Raw genomic sequence first — 27,411 nt, forward strand, 5'->3', positions numbered from 1 at the left:
GTAGAGATGCGCGGATGAGCTCAAACTTCACCCGAGTCCACTGCTTCAAATTATCCACACGCCACCCACCCGCTCCTATATTTGATTGTCACATTACAATGATTATAATTCTTAGTTTTGCATGATGATATGATGAATGGATGGGTAATTTCTAACAGTAGATTCAGTGACTTTAGAGACTAGAGCTGATCTGCGCATCACGGCACGCGTCTGCGGCGCATTAAAGCCTGTGTTACGGCCACCAGAGTTGATCGCGGCCACTCAGTCAATGCTGGTGTTTATACCGGCCACGCCGCGGCCCAGAACTCATGCTTATCACATTGGTCACATCACATTACGACTATTTGCGAGAATTTGCTGACACAAAGTTCAAATGATTTTCAACGGTCGCTTTGTCGCCTTCTGTTGCGGCGCAGACACGGTGTCAGCATAGTTTGTCAGTACAGTTAGTAACGTAGCAGACTGAAATGTTAGTATCTTTTTGCAGTCCAATAGACGGCAGTGCGGTGGTGGCTTGAGTCTGTTGAATGGTGATTTAACACTATGTTGTCACCTAGTTGGAGTGACAAAAATGAAAAAATATTATCCATTATTATTATTTATTCATTTTAGATATTTACATTTGGAAAAGCTGTGCTTCCTGCATAAACCTGACCCTGCTGGTTTGGCAGTAGCTTGCTTGCCCTACACAGTTACCTTGTTTAATTTCTTAATTCAAGTTATAAATATTTAGTTCTATTTGTGTTTTTTAAGTTATTTATAATAAGTGAAGTTTACTGTTAATAGGGCTGGGTATCGAGTTCGATACTTTTTAGGCACCGACCGTATTGCCTCGATACTATCGAGTATCGAAAAACGTCTTGTCGTTCGGTACCAAATTTCGATACCTAAGGGGTTAATCTCATCAGCGTCAGTGAGGCGCAGATCGATCAGTGTTTGACATCCATGAGAGCGATGCGAAAACGTACGGAGCAGTCTGCTCGAGGTACTACAGCCTAATACACCGATAGGTCGGTCCGCGTCACGCGCCACACTCAGAGATGTGGCTCACACGTGAGTATTTAGTGTGAATAAATAAACCCCGTAGCTGTAAGGCTACATTTACACTGGTGCGTTTTTGTTTTAAAATGAAAACGATCAATACCATAGAGCCCTACTGTTAAGTGCACTGATGTCAGACTCATTTTGAATTAAAAAAATGTATTGTTAAATTGTTAAATACCCTGCCTCCACTACATAGGCCTATGTTTGTCATATCATTTGATCACCACATTTGAGTTATCATTGCAAAAAATTTGTTTATGTATATATATTCTGTTTATGTAGGCTATATACTGTATTCTATATACAGTACCAGTCAAAAGTTTGGACACACGAATGGGAAGTGTGTCCAAACTTTTCACTAAACTGTACTATAATATAACCTACATAAAGAATATCGGCCGATATATCAATATCGGCCTTTTTTACTCCCCAATATCGGTATCGGCATTGGCCCCCAAAAAAAACATATAGGTCGGGCTCTACTTGTTACCTTGTTTGTTTAAATGCTCTTGTACTCCCCATTATATCTTTGAATTGGATTTGAGTGTTTAGTCCACAACCCAAAAAAGTTTATTTTCCAGTTTTTTGTTTTGTTTGTCTCTCAGCGTTGAGGACCTCAATGGCTCTGTTATTGTGTCTGCAGCTCTCTGGGTAACTACCTCAATTAGTTTGGCCAGGCTTTTGAGCTGCAGAGGGTTTCTGCACATACTGACTTCATTAAAACCAAAGTAAGGATGATCACTCACAGACACAGAGAGACACACACACACACAAATCCACCCCAGCATGCCGCTCAGTATGATAGTCACAGAGAAGTAATTGATAACTCTTCACTGTCATGGACACTGCTTCTCCATCTTAAGAGAAACCCTGGAAGATGTTCTCAGGTCAGGGCTCAAGGATAGCAATGCGAGAGATTTTTAGAACAGGTCAGTGTTACCAAAGTCCCTTTAAGGTGAGTCATGTCACTCAGCGGCCATCTTTAAAACGCGTCTCAGGCATGCAAGTGCAGCTCAAGTCTCTTTGAATGGGGAAACATCAAATTCTCCAAAACTGTTCGCCAAGCTTACGATTAAATTTCATATTTGAAATCACCAATGAAATCTGACTAACTGTATCATAGATGTTGTTTATTTTGCTCAAATAGCATTTTAAAAAAAGCTTATTTGTCAGGCTAGATCAGCCAGAGTGCATGCACAGTCCTAGGTGCACACCTCAGAATGCTTACTGTTGCTATAGCAACCGGGACTTCAAACGGCAGCTGCAGTGACACGCTGACTTTACCGATTAGGGATTGGCTCTTTGGCTCAGAAGGCGGGGATTCGCTCGACAGAGCGGCCATATTGAGTGTTGCATTTTTCCACATTCAAACCTATACGAGTGACACGTCTTGGGTATTCTATAGTCTTTGGTGTTACGCAGTCAATACATCTCACAATCGTTGATCATGTATTCATTAAATGGTTCGTTCACCCAAAAATTTAAATTGGCTTGTGTTTTACTCAGCCTCGAAGCATCCTAGGTGTATATGACTTTCTTCTTTCAGACGAATCCAGTCGGAGTTATATTAAAAATTGTCCTGCTATTCCAAGCTCTATCATTGCAGTCAGCAGGTGTTGCAGTTGAACAGTCCACAAGTCGTCAAATAAAGCGCGCGCATTCATAATAAAACGTGCTTCACACGGCTCCGGAGGATGAATAAAGGCCTTATTTAGTGAATCCATGCATTTTTGTAAGAAAAATATCCATATTTCAAACATAATAAACACTTTTATATCACTTCCGCCAACTGTCATACGCGGAAGCCATGCCGGCGGATGTTGTAGCACGTCGGCATTGCGTGATTAGTGACGAACGAGGAGAGACAACAAAACAAAATGCCGGTCACGAATTAGAAGTACAAACCGAGGATTTGCAAAGAAAAATGTTGGAGGATTTCGTCAAGTCAAGAGGAGACTGGTTTTCCTTTGCTAAAGTAAGGAAACTTTGCTTCCTTTGCACCTCTCGTGAGACTAGCATATCTCTGAGGTGCGCGCGCTGCGCATACGTCATACGCCGGAACGACTTGACGGAATGACGGATAACAGAAATGAGAGAAAAATGTTTATTACGTTTGAAATATGGATATTTTTCTTACAAAAACGCATGGATTCACTACAGAAGGCCTTTATTCACCCCCCGGAGCCATGTGAGGCACATTTTATTATGAATGCGCATGCTTTATTTGACGACTTGTGGACTGTTCAACTGCAAAACCCACTGACTGCAATGATAACGCTTGGAATAGCCAGGACAATTTTTAATATAACTCTGACTGCATTCGTCTGAAAGAAGAAAGTCATATACACCTAGGATGCTTCGAGGGTGAGTAAAACACAAAAAATAAATCCTTATTGTTCAGCTCGGTCACGTGGCTTAATAACTGGAAAGGAAATGCATATATTTCAAAGATGATAAAAAAAAATTTTTTTTAAAACAGAAGTCCAGACAGAGTGGACAGACATAGACCATCGCTTACCCGTAAGAGAGACTGCGACTCTTCCTTGGCACTCTTGCCCTCGGTAGAAGTTGGGTACTGCTGCCCGGCTTTCTCCGCACCGCTCATCGGCGTCCCTGGCAGGTAGCTTTTAGCATCTGCGCTAAGGCTGAAGATCAGTCCCGATGTGTCTCTAAGCATGGTCGCCCCCTTCTGCTGCTGCTGGTCTTTTGCCCCAGCTGCCACAGCGTTCAGCAGACCCAGTGTGGCCTGGGGGAACGGGGCTGGGCTTCCTCTAAGGATCTCCCCTGCACGTTCTTTGGGCACCCACACCAGGCTCTGCACGTGTTGTTCCCCACCTCGGACTCCACTGCCAGTCACAGGGCCCAGCGCTTCAACCCAGCCCTTTTCCTTCACATCCTGGGCCTCACTCTTCACGCCTTCTGAGCCGGGAAGCGGCTCGGCTTTGCTGGCCTCTGGAGGCACCAGGCTATAGAGTTTCAGATCACCTTTGCTCTCCTCTTTGATGCGGAGGGTTGAAGGAGCAGAGCAGCCGTTGGAAAGAGCAGAGGCTGGATCCGCAGAGTCCTGGCAGTGGGCGGAGTTGAAGTGGTCCAGCAGCGCCGTGGTGTCCGTGGCAGTGAAACTACAATGCCGACAACGACAGCAGCCGTGAACTCTCCTGCAAAGAGGATAATAGATAGTCTCAGCAATCATGATTTTTATCATTCTTCATGGATCAAACATTCATTTCATATACTGCCATGCTATTTGGCCCCTAGAGAGCCATCTGAGAGACAAAAGACTAATCCACATCCTGAGTATGTGTACTTTCTCCTTATCTGACGTCTCTGCCCCCCTGAGCTTGGTCTGAATCTCTGTAATGTTGTGTAATTACAGTTTAGTCAGTTATTTTCGTCTGCATAATGGATCTTTGTTCTGTTCCAAATAAAGGAAACAAAGAGCTGCTCCAAACTCTCCGCAAAGGAAAGCTAAATGAACTGTCTGCTAACCTTTAGGTAAATGAATGTGACATTCTCTCCAGAAACACCAATGATTTTCTATAAGCTTGTACTTCCTGTTTGAAATCGACCAGTCAAAGTAGTACAGGCGAGTGTACCCCACCCAAAAAACTGTGTTTATTTTACATGCATCAGTAGACGTGCTTGGACAATGGCCATTCATTGATAGGTTTGGCTGTAAGTGCTAACTGTACCGCAATGAAGTATTTACACAGATTGAGAGGTTTCGAAAGCAAAAAAAAGTCCTTGGTGTTTAATGTTCAAGGGCAAATTAAGTTATTAATATCATTTGAGAGGTTTCGAAAGCAAAAAAAGTCCTTCGTGTTTAATGTTCAAGTGCAAATTAAGTTATAAATATCATTTGCCAAGATCATCTGTATATTAAATAATAACTATAATAAAAAAAAACACGTTAACATGTTCATCAAGTATCAGGAATTCAAATGATGTTTGAATTCCTGATACTGCAGCGTTTTAAAAGTGCTGTTATCTATCTACTAAGTCCAGCAGAACTATGATATTTGGAAACGGAAAAACATAGTGGTTATGCACTGCTTGATGCTTTGGCTTCTTTTAGAATTATTTTTGGGGGGAGAGAGAAATTCCAAAAAATCTTTATAAAATCTGCCTTTTAAGTTAATTAGTATTAACTTCTTATTTATAGAACCGCTGTATAAAAGCACATTGTGCTCCTGTAATATTCCTTAAATATAAAAATACGACTAGCCCAATAAAATAAGATACAAATTACTTTAGACAGTGTTGAAACTCAGAGTATTCTGTGCACCTAGGATGAAATATTACCAACGGTTCAAAAGTTTTTTTCTTTGTTGAAAGAAATTATTTTTTTCAGCAGGTATACCTTTGATTGATCAAAAACAGCAAAGACAGTGAGGGTAAAGACATTTATAATGTCGCAAAATATTTCTATTTCAAATAAATGTTGTTCTTTTAAACTTTCTATTCATCATAGAATCCTGACCAAAAAAAAAAAATCTACATTTTTTTTCTCAAAAAAAGTAAGCAAAACAACAGGTCACACATAAAATAGGATATACAAAACTGACAATGTAGCTAAATGTTCACAAATCCAGAATTCTACAAAACTGACTAAATGCAATAAATCTATCAGCAGCTAACTGTTTTGCTCTCTTTCTTCTTTCACTTCTTATCCATCCCAGTTCGACACAAATTGTCTTCTTTGGGAAATGAAAGCTGTGTCTTGTGTTATCATAAATGCCCACTAGAGCCCTATCCTTCAAGCTGAATCTCAGTGTAAGATTTTCCTTATTGTGAAAAAGACAGAAAAAAATAAATAAATAAATCAAATCTAAGATCTGTTACCCAGTAAACAGCCTCTCACGATCTGACACTGTATCGAACCAGGATGGATAAAGAGCAAGAAAGCGAGCAAAACAGCTAGATGCCATCTTTGCCCCTCTAGGCACCAAACGAGGGACAGTGTGGAAAAAGTGCTTTTCATCATTGCTGCTGCCTGACTTTCCCAGCATGCAGTTCTGTAATTTGTTCCTCTTAGGTACACGAAAGCAGGGGCAGATCAAACATTGGTGCATTCAGCGACCGGTGATGTGTGAGAACGTGTACGATCCGTTGCATGTACCCCTGATTACAGACAACAACAAAAAACATTAGCTACTCACATACAAATATTACTTTGGAAAGTCCAAAAAAATAACATAACTGCACATTTCTTTTGCTATATTTTAGGTGAAATTCATTTAAAGAAAAAAATCTACACTTCTAGAAATAAATGAACATCTGAAGACCATATAAACTTCTGTGAAGTTGTTTTATGAGGACCAGTTACCATAAGCGACTGACACACAGATACATTCAGTTATCATTAATCAGTACCAGACAAAACTAGCTCTCCCCCCACCACCACCAACCAAGACTCAACTGTTTTCCAACAAAGCTTGGGCTGCTTCCAAAACAAATCGTATTCTTTGGTCACTGACACAGAGCATAAATACGTTTGTCAAACCCTGCAACCCAGAACTGATTGTTTTCTGGCATGAGTTTTGTTAACAGTGAAGTTTTTAAATGGTGTAGTTAATGGGAAACTTTATTCTTCTAACATGCAATGCCTTCATGAACTTAATCGTACACGTTTATACCTTACATTGACAGTACCATTTTTTTACTGAAAATGTTATTTTCTAAAAAATATAAATTACATAATTGTATTTTGCACAAACTATTGTATATAATACCTCTCTCTTCATTGTTTATATCTGTTTATGTCTCTTTTTATTCTGCTAATCTATCTATCTATCTAGCTACCCACCCACCTACCTATCTATCTATCTACCTACCTATCTATTTTGTTTGTAAATCTATCTATCTATCTATCTATCTGTTTTGTTTGTAAATCTATCTAGCTACCCACCTACCTATCTATCTATCGATCTATCTATGTTTTGCTTGTAAATTTGCTTAATGATTAAATGAAAACATTTCTACTTAAGATTAAAGTTAAGATACATGATTTCATTTAAAAAGTAAGCAGAAACAAAAACAATTCCCCTTGTGTAACCACAGTGAATGTAACATAATACTCTCATTGAAGTTCATTAAACACTAAGTAAATAATTAAATAAGTATACCTGATTTCTGTAAACATCTGTTAATGTCAATCACAAGTACAGTGCATTACTACAGTAATTATGACAGTTTCCTCAAAATGAGTTTTAATTAAAACGCTGACAGGTTGTCACATTTCCTGTGATGTTAAAAAAAAACACATTAAGGCTATTAAGAAAATAAAGTGTTAATCCCAGCTGCATCTGCTTGATAATGAGGTACATGTAGCACTACTGAAAAACAGCAGTGGTGCAAGAAATACTATCAGACTAGATGAGTACGTTCAAGCTGACACTCAAAAGTTGTCAACAGAACCAAACACCATTCAACAAAAAAATAAAATTAAAATTAAAGACGAACTGTGGAATTTTTTTGGGTTAAAAATTAACAAACAAACAAAAATTTCAAATGATCTAGCTTTACCCAGATTTACAACGGCAAGCTTAAAATAATTATTTATAATTTAAGCTGTCAGGTCAGATTTTGTGGGAAATGTCAGTCTTCACCTGATTACGTCACACTGGTAGGTGTGTTACCACTGACAGTCACCACTGATAAGCTACTACTAGATATTGTAGAAACTTAATTTTCTGTAAAGTTGCTTTGCAACAATTTGTATCGTAAATTTGTATATCGTAGCTATACAAATAAACTTGAATTGAATTAATAGTTCTGACAGCTTACAACATTATTAATACAATGGATCATTCAAAAAGGCAACCATCTGATGAATCATTTGTTGTTAAAACAAACAAAAAAATCCTTTACAAGCATAAAAGAAAGTGACAGAGCCTGTAACACAACTCATCAACATCAGACTGGCATTTCAGAGACGGTGATAACTTCATGGCGATGGTGAGAAGACTTCAAAGGATTTAAATCAGCCAAGACATTGCCTTTTCTTGCTGACTTTTTCCCTTGATTCCCAATTCTAAAAAGCAGGCTACTTCATTTGACTGGGTCACAAGAAACAGTAGCAAGGAATGTGTCTTTCACCCCTCTCAGACTGAAGCAGAGCAGTAATCATATAAAGGGTCAGCATTCACCTGCACGGCCAGCAAAAATCATGTAATCATTCAAAACTGTATGAGCATAAGTACATTAGAATTTCCTTAATGCTTTCAATTTAATAGCAAACACAGGTTATAGATTAACTATTTTTTTCCAGTTTAATTTTGCAAAGCATCAAAACAACATCATCGATTTAGTGGAGAAATACTTGAAAACCTGAAAAAATGGATGAGAACCTATATCGATGTCAATAACGGTACTGAGTGCTAGTCATTTGCGCTTGTGAAAATGAGGCCCTTTAGCTATGCACCAGCACACCCACTCAATACTGCCATTTTACAGGACACAGAGCAGAGCAGAAGCGTTAGCGACACCGTCCCATGACATTACACAGGAAATGGAAAAATGGGTACAGCGTGGCCTGCCACTTACCTGACCGAGTGACAGAAAAACTGGTTGGAGAAAAATCACAGTGGGGGGTTAAAGTGCGAGCTCATCGGCTCATTCGGTCTCAAAAAGGAAACAAGGAGCCCTCATTACAAAAAAATGAGATAAACACATGAAGACTCATTCAGAGAACTGTTGCTCCTTAGAAATAAACAAAGGCACTTGCACACTAAAATTCACGCAGCTAATCTATTGATTTCAATGTGGATTATGACTGCATTTCTGTATGATTTTAAATGTATCAGTCTCCTTCCACACTCAACATGGATATTATGCTGAAATAGCAGGAAAATATATACTTTTTGGTTTTAGTCTATTAGTGTTTCACAGATGGCACAATTTGTCTGTTTCAACAATGTCATGTAAACAAGCTACAACACATAAACATGTCAGCAGTGTGAACGCACTTCAATGTGACCAAAAATTATGTGGCAATAGAGTGGCAGTATGTAAAATTTGTTTGGCTGAAATATCGATTTTAGACTTTACTATGACTGGTTTAATTTATCACCTGAGAACATGATAACCTAAACAGCATACTAAGTTTAATTACCCAAATTTAAATGAAAAATGCAATTTCAGTTTTCAGCTAAAATTCACTTCAGCATATCACTTTATCAGACGGCTAATTTTATAAAGGTGAAGTGTGTGACTTTGTCACCACTTGCAGTGTCAATCAATAAAAATGTACGTTTGGGGTGGGACTTTTTATCCAAGCAATGCATCCAAAGATGTGCAGACATTACACACTTCACCTTTCTAAGTGACTCCCACAATGAGTTGACACAAAGTTTAAAACCAGCATGTCCAAAATCCAATACAGTGTTCTCGCCATTTCAGCTCCTGCACGTAAAAGGTCTCCCTTTCCCGAACTGGAGGGCAGCATGATATATTGAGTGTGCACTGGATCAGGTGGGCACGAGGTGTGGGAGGCTACAGCATCAATATCAGGTTCACGTTCATGGTGGGTGGGTTGCTGTTTGGAGACTAGAGGGCAGGATTCTGCTCATAAATCTACACTATAGCGAGATATTCAGGAGAGACGCATACGGGAAATATTATGTATCAGTGATTCCTCAGACCACACAATCATTCGCACGCACACACAGAGGTCACCGAACGATTCCACACAATGAAACCGGATACCATGACACAGATGTTCATACAATAACATAGAAGACACAATGCTGAAAACATGCATGCAGTAGCCCACACATTAAAATCTAGTGTACTTCAAGTGTACACAATATTCTCATGCTGCCCGTAAGCCTGGTGAGAAAAAAATATATATGAGGGAAAAGTAGTTTAAAAACAAAATATGACATGCACATTCTCGATCACACACACACACTCTGGACGGTCTGAGCTGAGAAGCAGGAGCTCTCCAGGGAGGCCATACAGGTCTGATTTCGGCTCTCTCCTCGACAGGTTCCAGGCTGTGGGCTCTGAATACAAACAGCGCCTTATTCAGAAAGGCCGCACGCACAGGCTGAAAACACTGCTCCACGTCCACCTGAAACAACCAGCCCAGGGGCAGCTGGATCATGATGGACGTCACTCAAGACTCAAACGTATAAAAACCTTCACACATGTTCTCTAGGGGACAGGTGGGTGTATGAGGCCTGAAAATTCAGCGTTTCCTGACAAGAGCGCCAACTTGACAAATGATTCCTCCGCCAAGATCTTTGACAAGTCAGATTAGATCGTTGATCATTTAACAACATGAGAACCTGTGCAATTACTGAAAAAGTTTAAATAGCAGAAAAACTGTGTCTGTCGTGCAGTTATGTGCGACGTCTTTGTACTATGACTATGTATGCGTGTTATTTTATGCATGTAGACTGAAATATAAATAGGTTAGAATTTGATTCTTAATCAAAACTTAAAAATATTTATATAAACAAATATTTAAACAAATTGGAAAAAATAATAAAATATACAATACTTGTATGAAAAAAGGATGTATACGTGTGTGTGTGTGTATATGTCTGTTTCACTTTTGCAATAAAAATATATTTTTTTAGATGTGACGCACAAAAAATGACTCACTAACCAACTAAATCACAAGGTTGGTTAGAAAAAACATACTTATTTTTTACTATTGATTTCTAATGTTTTTACTGTTCTGCTGCCTGAAATCTGAAATGATCTGATCATTTGCAACAGGTTGCTCATAGTAATGAATGCAATGAGAATTTCCAATTATTGTTAATAAAATAGAATCATTAAATTAAATCTAGCATGGCAGCATTTTAATGTCACATTGAAATAAAACAAAATTGAGAATACAGTCATAATGTTATGAAAATATGTAAGAAATTAAATTTATTGCAAAGAAAAATTCAGACAGACTTGATTGAGTTTACTGTTCTCCATCACATTGATGTTACATTCTCAATGACTTTACTCTCATAATATTACATCTGTAATCTCAATGTAATGACATTTTAGGTTTTTTTCATGGCACTAAAACACTATCATAATTTAGGAACCATAACCATTAAATGGAATTGGTACCAGAATTAATACTTATAAAAAATATTAAATATTTAAAGAATTTGTAAGTGAATTTTATTAAGCATAAAATACTTTTAAATACATATAAGTGCAAAATCTATTGCACATGCAAGATGCTGCCGATTTTGTATTAAAGTTGTGTTATTGGGTTCATTTTGTAAACATCAGTAGTAAAATTGCTCAGAAGAGGTTCTTGCACATAATATGGCAGAATATACTATAATATCAAACATATGTGGCATTGAGGTGGTTTGGTGTATTTACACAACACTTATATTAGATTTAGCAAAGTGCCTTTCTGTTCTCTTTCTACTGTGCCAAACTCAAGCGGACATATGGATTTCAGTGGTGCAGTAAACTCATTTTTATCAATAAATTCAAACCAGCACATGTAGACATGCCTGTAAACTCTGGCAGAAAATGGAGAGTAATTGAGATCTTATGTGAAGGTAAAGCAGAGCCATACTCATGCGCGCCGCACATAGTACACAGCTGGTGAAAGAAAGAATATGTAAAGGTATAATAGTTTCCCACATGTACACACTTAACAGACATATGCACGCGCACACACACACACGCAAACAAACACTAAAGTGCACACATTTACATGCACAAATGGCCTCAAGACAAGCCAAATCAAAACCAATGAGGGACTGCTGTAAGAAAAGTTACTCCCTGACGTTTAGCATTTTCAGTTTATTCAGCTGTGTTGTTCGACTTCAAGTAAAGTGCAAAAAAAAAAGGGGGGGGAAAGGGAAAACCTGTTACCTATCAGTATGAAAGCAAAACCGCCAACACAGAAACAAATGTGTAACACAAGCTTGCTGGCTATAATCAACAGCTGCTTTCACTGTCCAATGCTATGCCTTTTGCTACAAAAATATGAAAATATAAATATATATATATCTATAATATCAGTGCTATTTTATTGTCATTGAGATACTATTATATTTTAATTACAATTTTGAATCAGTTTTTATTTTTATATTTTCCATTTTCATTTTAAAGTTTTTATTTATTTTTTTGTTATTGTTAGTAGTTTATGTAGTTTCTATAATTTTTTTTTATTTTAAACTAAAGCAAATTAAACAAAAAAATTATAAATTAGCTCAAATAAATACGTAAACAAATACTGGACCTTTATAATATTTATTAAAATGTACACAGATAAAAATGAATTGGATTGTATAAGCGTGAAAGCAAAGCTGCCAAAGTAAAACGGTTTAACAGTTCACTCTGTCCAGTGGTCATTTGCTACAATATATTAAATTTAACTAAAATATCAAAATATTAAATAACTGAAAGCTAAACAAAAATATTTTAAAAGGTCCAATATAATGTTTAATATTATGAGTTAAAGTAATGCACGAGTTAATCCAGTGCAAAATATTAACTTACTTTTTTTTTTTTATAAATACACACCCCAACCTTAAGACCTCTAGATATGGTTCAGGTCCCTCCATAAATTGAAGTCTACCGCTCCTCAACAAGCCACATAAATTGAGGTATCATTCATGTTTGTAGCACAAGCGATGCAGGATGAGTCACATATTACATATAGTTTTAAAAATGTTAGCAATAAATTTAGTAAAGATGCTCTAAAAAATAAGGTGATTTCTTATGCGATTTTACCTGTAGTGACGAAAGATGTCCTCCTCCACTTCAGTGAAGAAATGGCACTTAGTGCAGGCGTACTCTCCAGGATGGTCCCGTCCTGTCCCTGGCCCTGCATCCCCTGATCCCTCCTCCTCTGGTTTGACTTCCAGTAAGGTGTGCGAGGTGTGGGTGCTGTCATAGTGCAAGAGAAGCAAGTCAATATCAGTCGAGGTGAACGGGCACTGGTCACACTGATGGGTGACGGACGCTCGGGGAGCTGGCGGGGATGGGGTAGTGGTCCCTCCGGCTGTTAGCTGCAGCAGAAGTAGAGCACAGTGCGAGCAGGAGCTCTTACGACAAGCGAAGGGATAGGAAATCTCCCCCAGGTGCTTCTCAGGAGTGCAGAGCCCACGGGGACAGAAGGGGCAATGTTTGATGGTGCACTTGTGAATGCTGTGAGCCCGTTGGTAGTGATGCAAAAGCGGAGCCTATCTTCTCTGATTATTATTATCCAGGTGTAACTTTAGTTCTTATACTTTGAAATTAAATTCTGGATTTAAAAAGAAAGAAAAGTAAAACATAACTAACAAAAATATTTCTTAATTGCATGTATATTAAAATATAGACATGCAGATCTATGGCTTAAGATGCAATAGATGTCTGGCCTATAGAAAGCATATGGAATATTTAGCTGGCAGTTATAGAGCCAAAAGAGTGTGAGTGGGAGGTCTTGAGCTACATACGCACTGTGGGGAATTCAACGTCATGCTCCAGACAAAACACTCAAGGAATGTCACAGCACAGACAGGCCCTTTCCCCTGAGCAGCCCCTGAGCTGTATGTTGAAGCAATGATTAAATAAACACCCACTGCTTAGTGTAATATGTGCTTGATTATAATTCTTACACAAGATGGAGTTTTGGTTCCTTGCCGCTGTCGCCTCTGGCTTGCTTAGTTGGGGACACTTCATTTCCAGCGATATCGTTGACATGATTGCAAAGATATTATTTAAATTGAGCTGGATGTTGACATCACTGAATTCAATGATGAACTGTCTTTAACTGAAAAATGAGTGTTTACTATTGTCATTTTGCATTATTGACACTATTTTCCTAATTAATGCTGTTCAGTTGCTTTGTCACAATCTGTATTGTTAAAAGCACTATATAAATAAAGGTGACTTGACTTGACACAAGCATATTAGAGATAGAAAGTGGACTAAACTGAAGTCTCAGATGATTGCTCTGTATCACCTGTCTGAGGAATTGCATTTAAGAAAAGTGCACTTGTGACACAGACAACATAAACCTTTTCTTAAGAAATATATATATATTTTTTAATGTTATGGTTAAAAGAAAGCAAGCAAGAAAGAAAGAGAAAAACAAATATCCTCCATAACAACTGAACATCGCATCTAAGGTCACTTGGCAAAATAAATGCGATGTGCATCAAATTACGTACAGTTATTATTTATTGTTAATCATTAAATATATTAAGTTATAGTAAATCATATAATAATATTAATAATTTAATGTAAAAAAAATTTTTTTTAAATAAATACAAAAATAAAAATAAAAACTCACTATGTTGACCAAAATATGTGTGCCATGTATATTTAAGCATATTGGCTGTACTGAACTCAAGTTACCAATATAAATATTAATAAATAACTATTCCATAATATTAAATAGATAATAACTATAATACAATATAAATGCTAAATGTATAATAAATAAAATGCATGTTATTATATTATTATTTTGAATATTCCTATTACTAAACAAAGAACACAAGTGAGCACAAGTTACATCAGTGATCTAGTAATAATTCAAATCATTACATCTGGCTGGTAAACCGGGCAAAATCACCCTTGCACTGACTAAAGCTAAACGCTTCCAAACTTGGCTCACTTCGCAGAAACCAAACTTAAATATGCCGCTTAAATTGTAAACATGACATTGTTGAAGTGAAGAGTGAAACCATGGTGAAAGTTAGGCAGATAAATGACTATGACATCTGTTCATTACCCATCGTTTAAAATAAATCGACTCCTGTGTTTTCAATGGCTCCCCTCACCTGCTTACCTACGCTCTTTTTCCCCCCTTTTTTCATTGGGAAAATAAGAAAATCGCAGTCGTCGATATTACTGCATGGAAAATTCCACTAGGAATGAATTCTGAATAGACTCATTATTCAAACTTTTTTCCTAAGAATTTATACGGTATTACGACAATTTGTAGACAGGCTGATGTTGAACTGAAAAAGATCGTGGCTGGTGTTATTAGAAGAAAAAAAACATCAGGTACTCTAAGCTGCGCTGTGTGCTTGCTTGATTGAGTACATGCACATGTGCAAAGCAGGCAACTGCTCATAATGGTCCATTTAAACATGATACACTGAGGCTAGTGCGACGATAAATCAGCCAAAGTCACAGAACAAAGCCAAATGCAGTGTGCCAGCATGATCCAGACTAATCTCCTTCACATTTTTTGGTTTGTTTTTATAAATCAGAAATCACTAAGGTGATATGACGAATGATGCCTGCATTTAAATTTGAATGGAGTAGCTTGATTGCTTATTCATGACATTATTTTATAACACATGCATGAACAAATACAGACTGTATGAGGGCTAGTCAAAATTTAAAAATGAATCCAGCCAATGTTCATCAGTGTGCGAGTTTCTTCGTGTACATGACTTTGCATGCATCATGTCCATCCGTCTAGTGGTTTTACTTCAGTGACATAAATTTTAAGTTTCACAGCTGCATGTGCATGCATCATTTTTAAGCCTTAATGACCCATGGGTCTGACTACAGCACTGCTCCAAAACTATAAGGCCATCTTGCTTCCTACATAGGCAGCTGCCTTCCAAGGCAGCATCTTAACTGAAACGAGCCTTCATAAGTCACTGATTTGGAACACTCTACATATGAAGCAAGTCCATGTATCATTAAATTTAATTTCACAGGCAAAGTAGAAAGGAGATTAACTTGATTTCAATACAGGTGATGAGAGGAATGAAGCAAAACTCTAATATGCATAAATAGACATAGCACGTACACTACCGTTCAAAAGTTTGGGGCTGGTAAGTGTTTTTAATGTTTTTGAAAAAAGTATCTTATTCTTACCAAGGCTACATTTACTTCATCAAAAATATAGTAAAACATTCATATTTTAAAATATGGAAAATTTTTATAATACTTTTTCTGTTTTAAAATGTAATTTATTCCTGTGACGGCAATGCTGAATTTTCGGCAACTATTACTCCACTCTTCAGTGTCACATGATCCTTTAGAAATCATTCTAATATGTTGATTTAGTGCTCAAGAAACATTTCTTTTATTTGTGCTGCTTAATATTTTTGTGGAAACTGTGCTTTCAAGATTTTTTAAGAATAGAAAGCTGAAAAGAACAGCATTTATTTGAAATTTGTAAACATTAAAAATGTTTATACTCACCTTGCCAAACGGAACAAAAATCGGATCCCAAACTTTTGAACAGTAGCTCAGTTTATTTTCAGTAAAAAAAAAAAAAACGATAATATTTTAGGGTTTTTTAGTTAACAATTTTTTAATGTATTTTTTACAACTTATTAGTATTTTTGGTCACACTTTATTTTATTCACACTTTATTTTCCAATTCTCGCTATTAACAACCCATTAACTACAACTTTTGCCTCGATAAACTCCTAATTTGCTGCATATTAATAGTTAGTAAGGTAGTTGTTAAGTTTAGGTTTTGGGTAGTAGGATTAGGGATGCAGAATATGGTCATGCAAAATATGTGCTTTATAAGTACTAATGAACAGCCAATATGTTAATAATAGGCATGCTAATAAGCAACTAGTTAATAGTGAGAACAGGTCCCTATATTAAAGTGTTACCGTACTTTTATTATTTATTATTGGATTGAATTAATATGTATACTGTATCTAGAAACAACATTTCTCTCCTTTCATCTGCTTTGTGATTACCTGTACGTCGTAGGTGCCGTTAAGTACGGAGGATCTGGGTGACCCTGCTTCCGCCGCAGAGCCGCTCTGAGCTGATTGAACAAGGAGGCGCGCTGAGTCTTTGGCCTGTGTTTGGGCTGTGAACTGCACCATGTTATGTAGTGCCAGAATCTTATTGTCCAGCTCCGCGTCCTGTCGCGTCCGGTTGTGCAGACCCAAATGGTACTTACGAAAGTGTTTGATCAGGTCCGTGGGGTCGTTGCCGTAATAACCGTACCCACAAATGTTGCACTTAAAGTCTTGTAGTTTGGGTGAGGTGGGTGGAGGTGCTCCCGTCTCAGCTCCCAGAGGGCTAGGGGCGTCCTCCGCTCCCCCAATGGGCCTCTGTGGATGAAGTGTAACAGGAGGAACTTTAGAGCCTTCGACAGCCGCACCACGAGGGCTGTCAGAGCCCAGCAATGCTAGCGGGCTGTGTGTGGCGTCCCTCTCCTCTCCGTTACTGGTGCAGCCCTGTACGATGACACCTCCTGACCGGGTGCTGGGTTTTAGACCGTTCCGGTCGTCCTCACAGTCTCCTCTATCACCTGGATCAGAGTTCGTTGGGGAGGTGGTAGAGTCCAGCGGTTCAGTATCAGTGCCCTCGCGGCTGGAGTAGGATGCTGCCAGGTTGTGGCTGGAGTAATGAAAGTCAGGCCTGTCTGGTTTGATGGGGCCAGGGGAGGACGGTTCCTCCTGTTCTTCGGCCACAGCACGGTCGGGCTCTGAGGCCTGGCTCCCCGCGTTCCCGCTCTCTGGGCCCGTGGCCTCGGCCGCCACCACCTCACCCTCCTCTTCTTCACCGCCGAAGCTTCTCAAAGGGGGATTCTTTTTCCGCACCATATCTGGAACCCAAAAAAAGAGAAGAGCAATGTTAGAAGTAACTCGCTCGATGTGTGGTTCCGACTGCTCACATGCTAAAAACTATTTCGGAGTCAATGGCGCCTGTTCTGCTCTCTATAAAAGCTTCTCAGCTTTCTTTGATTTTTGAAAATCAGAGAGAGAATGCCCTAGAAACGGTTCTGCTGTTCCAGCTCAATCCATAAACAGCAATGAGGTACTAATATCAGTGACTATGTCGGCGCCGGCCTTTGTTGATGATGTTTTAATGAATAAAATCTGTGCACTTATGTCACTGATGTGGCTTAGGGACACACATTTTAATCAGTTAGCAAAATCAAAGATGATAGGGAGAGCGAGAGAAAAAAATGTGGAATTTATAAAGTGATTCATAGCGAAAAATTTTCATCAGAACTCAATGAGGTCATGCGTGTTTGTTCATAGCAGGCAAATCGCACTATTAACTAGACTTTCCTTTGGCCCGAACTCCTGCTATCAAAAGTGAATTTCTATGAACGGTTTAGCACTGTGCTAAGTTCAACATCATTTAGCATTTGCAAGATGGTGTGCGTGTTGGCCAGTTTCAATTTAGGGCAATTACAGTTTCTCATGATTTAACAAAACAGGGGCCTGTCTTATTTTGACAGACCGTCGAGAGCAATTTCCTCATTTAGTCTGTGATGCAAATGGATATTAAATAAAGCAATTCATGCTTTGCAGAGGGGCCACACCTTAACCAGAGCGAAGTTAATAAAAGCCTTGAAAATTTAATCACAAATATAACCACACCCTGTCATATCATTGACAGCATCTCTAACGCTCTCACCATCCACACTGCGATTTCTGAGGCTTCACAGCATCTAAACACACTACAGCGGGTGTGCTATCCGTTTAAAATTGATATTGATGAGAAACGCACCTGTCTGTGTCATATTACTACTCCCTAAAAGAGATTGCGTTTTATAGAAATGTATTCAAGCATCAGTGGTGTCTGTAGCGAGTGTGACTGACGACGGTAGAAAAGATGTAACTAATGGCTGATGCCGGTTCTTGAAAGCCTACATTCTTAATCTGTCATAATAATACATCCAAAACTGCACATCATTATTTTATCATATCAAGAAACTCAATCAACGATATAACACTACATTCAGACCACAGTGCGGTAACTGATCTGAAACGTGTTGATGAGAGTGACAAATAAACGAAATGCTAATTACCACACCACACAGCAAGATTACTCATTTGTTGATCTCGTACATGTGTTTTTATGCATTGCAAACAGGTCCCAATGTCATGGAAAACTTAGAAATAAAGGAATTTTTTAAAATGGGTTTTCCAGGCTACCAAACGTCATAGATATATAAATGACGATGATAATAATAATGATAATAAAGTGCTTTAGCATGAGAACAGAGAGCACCACAGACTGAATTAATTGAATAAACAATAAATACATACATTTATGATATTTTAAATATACAAATAACATTTCATTTTTAACTGAAATACATTTTAACATTTTGTATTTGTATTTTGTTAAATATATTTAAGGCAATTATTGGATTTCTTTTTTGCTACCTATAATAAGTCCATGAAATGTCATTAAAAAGTCTGTGCAAACAGTTATATATTTGTTCTGTTGAAATCTTACATGATCTCATCATTTGACTAATGAGGGAAGTAATATAAATTACCTTTCTTTACACCCAAATATTCTTCCTCAAAAAGTACTAAAAGAATCATTAAATGAGAAAAATCAGAACCAGAATTATAAAATATGCAATTCACATCCATCATTAATATACACGTTTTTATTTATGCTGTGCTCCAAAATGTTTCATCTGCTGGATATTACTCTTGTGTAAAGCTGGTGAGTAAACACGCCCACAAGCCATTGAAATAACAGATTTGTGAGCAATTCTCAACGATTCAGTCAAATCAGTTCACAATTAAAGTCAGTTTAAATCTAAACGATTTCATCCCTGCTACTGTTTAATAAACTGCGGGTCAAATTAACTTCATTTAAAATTTGTATAGCATATTAGGCTACAGAACTTATTTAGAAAGCTATTGATTTACTGAATAAACACACTTTCCAATTCACATTTTCCTTTTACTGTCTCTCAATTTCTGAGAATAAAGGTACAGCCCTGCTATCAGGATCGAATACTAAGGAACATTTTAACCAACATAAAAAAAAGGAATGGAGTGGGAGGACAAGAAAAGTTTTTAATACCTGATATGGTGCACAATTACATTAAAACTTGCAGGGGAAGCGGTGAGACATTACCATTCCAGGCCGCCATCAGAAACCAAATAATCAGCTTTTATAGCTCCCAGGCATTTGCTGCGTTCCTGTACCAGTCAATTCAAATCACTAGTTCACTATCCACCCCCACCTCCTTTTCCTTTCCTATATTAAACTGCTCCTCTTCTGTTATTGTGCCTACTCAAGAACTTACTTAATAAAGTATAATATGCTTTTTGAAAAGGACAGGACAATCAATTTTCTTAATTAAAAAAGTAAGGAGGGGGTGAATGGATCGACAGCGGCCTCTGTCTGCATACAGAGCAGAAGATGGAGCAGGGCTGTCCCTCGAGCGCTCTATGACACTTCAGCTAATGCAATCTAATGACAGGAGTCAAAGCTCAATAAGCGGGCATTACTGCAACTAGCTTACAAACCGACGATTCTGACACTGTGTATGGGAGTGTTAACTAAGTGAAGAATTCCAGGGGGTCTTAGAGATGCGAATAAACAAAATGCTGTCAATTGCTTTCAACAGCCACATGATTTAATGCTACTATATTATGTTTTGACATTTGTTTTTTATCAGAGAAATCTACCTGTCGACAGGCGTTTCCTCACTGTCATTGTGACACGGTGATGGAAAAACTCGGTGTGATTTAATCACACACACAAAAAAATCACATTGTATACACGATCAAAACTGACAATGCTGCGATGCAAAATTCCAGTGGAGAAAAACGCTCTAATGACAAGTGCGACACATCAGGATAGTTCAATTAACATGCCATCTGATGCACATTTTGCATGCTGAAAAACAAAAAGAGCCATTTGCATGTGCTGTGTGTGCAAAGTAAAAAAATTAAAATAATAATAATAACTTTAAACAGTTAATCATACACAGACCTAGGGCTGGACGATATGGGCAAAATTTATATCATGATATATTTCTTAATTTCGGTCGATAACATATAATTCCGATATCGAAATGAACACTATTAAAAAAAGCCTCGTAAAAACTGCCAAGAACGTCCACAACAGATGTCTGTGCATACAAACTTATGAAAAATTAATTTGCCAAGTCTATGACACCTCATATAAAACCATATTATATTTTAGAAAAAAAAAACAGCACAAATAAATTAATGTTCACCTTTTATTTGTATTTAGCCTTCATACAAAAAAGAAATGTGAAATCACTGTCAAATAATCGTCTCAGACTCACCTAATTAATATTAATATCTTTAACTTCAAACTAGGCTAACATACACTACCAGTCAAAAGTTTTTGAACAGTAAGATTTTTTATGTTTTTAAAGAATTCTCTTCTGCTCACCAAGCCTGCATTTATTTGATCCAAAATACAGCAAAAACAGTTACATTTTGAAATATTTTTACTATTTAAAATAACTGTTTTCTACTTGAAAATATTTAAAAATGTAATTTATTCCTGTGATTTCAAAGCTATATTTTTAGCATCATTACTCCAGTCACGTGATCCTTCAGAAATCATTCTAATATTCAGATTTGCTGCTCAAAAATCATTTATTATTATGTTGAAAACAGCTGAGTAGAATTTTTTCAGATTCCTTTGATGAATAGAAAGTTCAGAAGAGCAGTATTTATCTGAAATATAAATATTTTGTAACATTATAAATGTCTTTATCATCACTCTTGATGAATTTAAAGCATCCTTGATAAATAAAAGTATTAATTTCTATAATTTCATTCCAAAAAAAAAGAAAAAATAAGTATTTTTTCTACATATTTTTTTTACTACATAGTTTTTTTGACTGTATTTTATTATGATAATGAACAGGCTGCATTGTCAAGGTAGCAAAGCTTAACTGTGTGAGCGCACGCGGCGCCGGCGCAATCACTTGAATTTTTTCCTTCTAACAGTGGAAGAAACTACTCCTTTTAGTCTTAAAGATAATTGGAATTGTAAAAGGTTTGCCTTTATTTGTGTACATTCGCAATAAAAACAAATCTTTGAGCTTTTGTAAAATAAGCCTAAAGAAAAATAAGATGCCGCTTTCTGCCGTCTGGTTTCCTTTCGCGCAGCACAAAAATGAACTGAAACTCTGCATACTACGCTACTTGTTTTTCTTACATTTTCTTAATTTATCATTTAAGTAAAAATATGTTTCTCATACAGGCCTATTTATTCATGTATATATCTATATATATATAGCCTAGCTTTATTATGTTTTTCTCCGCTCGCAGAAGCGCTGCAGGTGAGTGATGTGATATGATGACCATGTGAATCCTCATGTTCTGTTGTTTGCTGCTTTTTGCGCAAGTAAAATTAATCCCCAGGAAACAAATGTTAGTATTTTTACCGGGTCACTGACACTTATCCTTTCTTATTTAATTCAATTCTAATTTAAAGTCACCATGAAATCAAAATTGAAAATTCGTATTTTTTAATGGAATACTGTAGTGTTTATTATAAATAATTTATCCGTGCACGTCATAATTTTTTTTTAATTCATGTGTCCTTGTAATCTTTAATCAAAACGTTACCCTCCCCTCCCCCTCAAAACGACTCATCTTCTCTTCCGGTCACGAGCTATGGTGCAAGGGCGGAGCTAGTGGCGTGAGAGGTAAACGCTGGGATAAACGACGCGGGGAAAAACTGAAGCTTTACTTTATAGCACTGACACCAGTCGTGAGGGAGTACGTTACCCCTAAACATTGAAAAGATATGAGGAATTTTTTTGGGATGGAGGACGCGCTCAGTCATTCAGGCAGAGTCTCAAGAGTCTCAGTCTCTCTCACAGTCTCTCTCTCTCTCTCTCAATTTAATTCAGAAATTCAAAACATGCATAAAAAGATAATATATATATATGTATGATAATATATACAAATAATATATTTAATTAAATTAATATAAATTAATCTATCTGTATATGTCATACAGATGTGCACAAATGTCACGTCACTTACTTTACCCATTTATTAAACTTCCAGCATCTGCAAGCACTTAAAGGCACTACAGGCACTTAACAATTCAACTCAAAACACTTCGTATCTGATGGATGTTTCACAACATCACAATGATACAAAATGAACTACAGATGAAAAGTGGATCGCTGAGTGGCAAACTAATGCTGTGACGGCCACTTGCCATGGGTTTACATCCACACAAACTCCACTAACATTGCACAGGCAGCTCCCTGTGAAAAAGCCAGCACTGGCCGGCTTCCTGTTGGCCCATCTCTAGTATCAAAAGGGCCGGCCACATACACACAGAGCCTCATTTGTAAAGAGGCAATGTGACTCCAAATATGTCATCTTCATTGTCAAACTCATTTAGATCTCGTTTCAAACACAACAACAAAAACAGGGGATTTCCTCAGCAATCCGGCACAGTCTGGTCAGCGCTGATGAGATTTTTAGTGGTAGGGTTTAACTTATGGCACCAAGTCGTTCCCACTAGGCAGTAGATTTGTGGAGTCCAGACAATGTCCAGGTGGTTGAAGTTAGACCCTGGCGGTGGCGGGAGTAAATGTAAAAGTTTTTTCTACATATGTTTGTGTTTTGCGCATTTCTTTACCGTGTGTGCTCACTACAGATGCTTTGGTTAAGTGCGTCTGCAGTGTATCGAGGTGTTGCATGGCAAGAGATTACTGCTTAATGAGTCTGCTTAAAAAAAACACACCCACACACATACAAACACAAACACACCGGGAAGATGATAAAACCCTTTCTTTAACTAGAAGAAATGTTCTGTACTGTTAAATAGGACAGGTCAATATATACACATTATTATTTTCAGCTTCTGACAGTATTTATACCGCATGTTGAGAGACATCATTAAATTGATTCACAGAATTTAATTCACAGTTTAAACTGATAGGCCTACATGTACATGTATTCAACTTTGCAAATCTAACTGAATTAGTTCCAACTTAAGTTTAAATTCTGCATTAAGCCTCAGATTGTAAATTAGTCTAAGAAACTTACAGGCAAATAAAAGCACATTAAAAACATTGCAATATTTACTACGTTGCATCCGTTTAAATGGTCATCAAATTCATCACAAACAGACTATACTGCTAATATTCAATATATCACCAAACAAGTTAAATAATATACAACTGAAATCTATATTATTTAATTCACTTGAATCTGACAGAATTGAATCTGCATTATGGAACAAGCTCTAGCTGAAACTTTTGTGCTCAAACTTTGTACACAAAGGTACAAGGAATTACTTTAACTTTCAGTTTGTTTTTCAAACTATCATATGGTATACATTTATGGATTTTGCATTCTTTTTAAATTTATAAAGATTCAATGCCTCTTTAGCTGCATGAAAAATAGCGACCAGCGCAATCTTTTTTCAAAAAAAATTTCTCTGTTCGTGTTTTGAGAAAGAAAGAAAACTCATGCAGTTTTGGAACAACATTTATGACCGAATTTTCATTTCCGAGCAAGCCATTCCTGACTAAATTGAACAAACTGTCAATTACTCAAGCCCATAGCTACTTTATTTTGGTCCCAGACTTCTGTCCCTCAATATTTCACTGTGAGTTCAGATTTAATCCTCTCTACATCGCGGTCCCAGGAGGATCACATGGGAGCAGAGATTCACACACACAGCTGGAGGACCCCATGGAGCGCTGTAGCCTGGGTCACTCCGAGCTCTCCACCCAGAAAGTCAGTTTATTAGAAATACATTACCCAAACCGCCCCTCATAATTCAGGCCTGTGCTTTCAATCCGTCGGGGGTGGATCGGAGCGAAGTCTTAAATAACAAACCCTATACACACACACGCATGCTGACGCTCCCTCATATAAATACTAAAGCAGTTGCGCGGGCACACACGACACTGATCAGTCAGGCGGAATATTGAGTTCCCCAAGATCTAAAATGATGAGACTCATTTTGCATCCTTTATTTACCGGCATCATAAATTTAAGCAATAGACAGGGATAAAAAAAAAGAGAGAAACTATACGCTCTAATTGCTTTCTGTCATGGCTGGAAGACAATGTGGAGGAATTAATTTCTAAATGAGTAACTGGTACGATCACATAAACGGCAGAGCTAAACTTTAACAAACTCAAATAAAGAACTGTGGTTCCGTCTGATTTTACTTGCATGTTCTGGGATTTACCAATAATCCAGTTTTTGGGGCTACAAAAGGAGAATGACATCACTTTAAAATGAAACAGATCCTGCTTTCCATTCTAACAATGGTATATTCAACAGCACACATGGCAATTAGCCACGACTCGGATCCGTCAGGCATACCATGTGTGTGCGGTCACGTCTAAGAGCGAGTTGTCACAAAAGTGTTCCCCCAGCCATCCCACAATCCCACCTTGTACCATCTCCTTTATTATTCCTCCCATCCTTTATGATGTCACCACCACAGACTTTTGCGGTGAGAAAGGACTCGAAGGACCCCGGATCCATCTTGCAGAGGAGTTTAATCTCGTTTGTAACATTAGGAATAAATCACATTACTGTCTGTGGAGCAGTTTCAAGCATGCGGAGGGAGGGTCTATGGAAAACACATATGTTAGATGCTAGATAGAAGCAGTGCAATTAATTATCATTAAGGCGAAATGTCAAGAGGAGGACCTGGCTCTGAGTCAGTGGCCCCCCACCCCACATCACCCATATCCACCCTCCAAATCGGGTGATACACACACTTTCACATATGAACCATGCGGCTGTGTGTCACATTAATTTGACCCTGGGCTAAAACATGGCAAAGAAATAATTGCCTCTAAAGCAAGATAACTACCAAGCTGTAACACTGAGTCAATTTCATTTAAGTGCTCTATTTTTCTTCTTCAGATGCAGGACGTTTCTCTATGCCATACATCTGAAAATTGATTTTCTTTCCTTGAAAGTAAGAGTAAAGAAATTCAAATTCACAATTATACTGATTAAGAGAAACCCCGAAAGCAGCAGATAAAAGCATAGTAAGCTTTGGAAGAAATTCTATCAACCTTACTTTTTAATTAAATTCAATTTACTTTCTTCCGCTATTGTTGGTCCGTTTGCAAAACACTGAAATCTCCTGTGCAATCTGGAACAGCCAATCAAGTAAGCAGCCATTTCCATAGAAACTGAGAGAACGAGTAGCTCTCGTGCCGAGAATAAGTGACTTTGAGGATGCAACAGGCAGCTAGAGACAGCAGGGCCGCTCTGTCTTCACGGCATCACGACAACAAGCCTCAGGGCTCGTACTGAATACCAAAATGCATTATATCCATTATGTTATTTTTATTTTATATTTGAGAAAGAAAGAAAGAAAGAAAGAAAGAAAGAAAGAAAGAAAGAAAGAAAGAAAGAAAGAAAGAAAGAAAGAAAGGAGCAAATCAAAGCAAACAACAACAACAACAAAAAAACAAGCAACAAAACAAAATCGAAACAAAACAAAGCAAAACAAAAATCTAAATAAAAACACCCTAAGGACAGGTTAAAAATAACAATAAGAAAGAAAGAAAGAAAGAGCCCATCAAAGCAAACAAAACACAAAACAAGCAACAAAACTAAAATCAAAACAAAACACCCTAAAGACAGGAATAACAATTTGTTTTTAGTTTTAGCTATCACTGACATAAAACAGGAAGTTTGCATGGGACATATCAAAAGGAAATGTCTCTTTTTTTAAATAATCAAATACCTAACCCAACAGGCTTTAGTTATGTCACAGACATGAACCATGACTTGCAGCTAGTCGGCTGCAGGTGTATTGGGGAGGGGGGAGTATTTGATTGGACAAAAATCTTTGTAGTTCAGGTTGAGTCAACAATATTTACTGGTCAGTTTTCTGGGGGGAAAAATATTTTAAAATGTATATTGTGGCAAAAGACTCTTTTGCCAGCTTTTAGGAGTACACTATTTTCCATCAAAGTTAACACAGATGGACTTAAACCCATAGGGTTTCAAAAGTTCATAGGGTCTTTTAACACAATGAAACAATTATGTATTTTCTATAAGAAACGTCTGTATAATAACACACATATTATGCACTCCCAGTTAACTTTTAAGTCCAATATTGCTAATGCTGCTGTCCAGTGGCGAAAACATCACGTTTCTGTGTCATACACAAATAAAGAAAAGTTATCACCATAGCAACCATAATCTCTTTTCGATTATCTCATTTTTTCAGCTCCTCTTAAGCAGCATCTAGTCAACAACAGAAAGCAAAAAGTCAGGATACACATTCTACAAGGAAGAGCTGAATATCAAACGAGAAAGTGCGGAACGTAGGCAGCCTCTCAACAAGGGATTCAACCTTTAATGTAAACAAGAAGTGAGGAGACATCTTTAGAGACTGAAATAAATCAACAGGCCTGCCAGAACACAGGGCTTTCTTCAGAGGGTGTGTGTATGTGTGTGTGCATGTGGTATGGAACGGCATACTAATCTCCTCCCTTCCTCAAAGTGTGAGAGGAATAAGATAAAAAAAAACGAATACTGCCACTGCAACACTAAGGCCTTTGAAGGAGGCGTGGACTGCCAAAATCTGTCTCCATACAGATGTCCGGGAACGCCGATCTGTGCTACGCCCAATATTCCACTGACTTTGAAATATCAGCATGCAGAGAAAAAAGAGGGAAAAATAATAGCAAAGAGCACTTGAAGA

The 27,411-nt window shown here is 37.6% G+C and overlaps 1 protein-coding gene across 1 annotated transcript in view; it reads right to left on the bottom strand.

Moving 5' to 3' along the window:
- trps1 (trichorhinophalangeal syndrome I) overlaps window positions 1-27,411 on the bottom strand; it is a 135,633-nt gene that overhangs the window by 63,241 nt on the left and 44,981 nt on the right. The window contains exons 3-5 of the mRNA XM_016281401.1: window positions 16,692-17,551; window positions 12,754-13,205; window positions 3,563-4,202 (exon numbers count right to left, since the gene is read on the bottom strand). Coding sequence (XP_016136887.1) covers window positions 3,563-4,202; window positions 12,754-13,205; window positions 16,692-17,551 — 1,952 coding nt within the window. The remainder of the gene's footprint in view (window positions 1-3,562; window positions 4,203-12,753; window positions 13,206-16,691; window positions 17,552-27,411) is intronic.

Source organism: Sinocyclocheilus grahami, unplaced genomic scaffold, assembly GCF_001515645.1.
Source record: "Sinocyclocheilus grahami isolate Dianchi unplaced genomic scaffold, SAMN03320097.WGS_v1.1 scaffold149.1, whole genome shotgun sequence".
NCBI classification, from domain to species: Eukaryota; Metazoa; Chordata; class Actinopteri; order Cypriniformes; family Cyprinidae; genus Sinocyclocheilus; species Sinocyclocheilus grahami.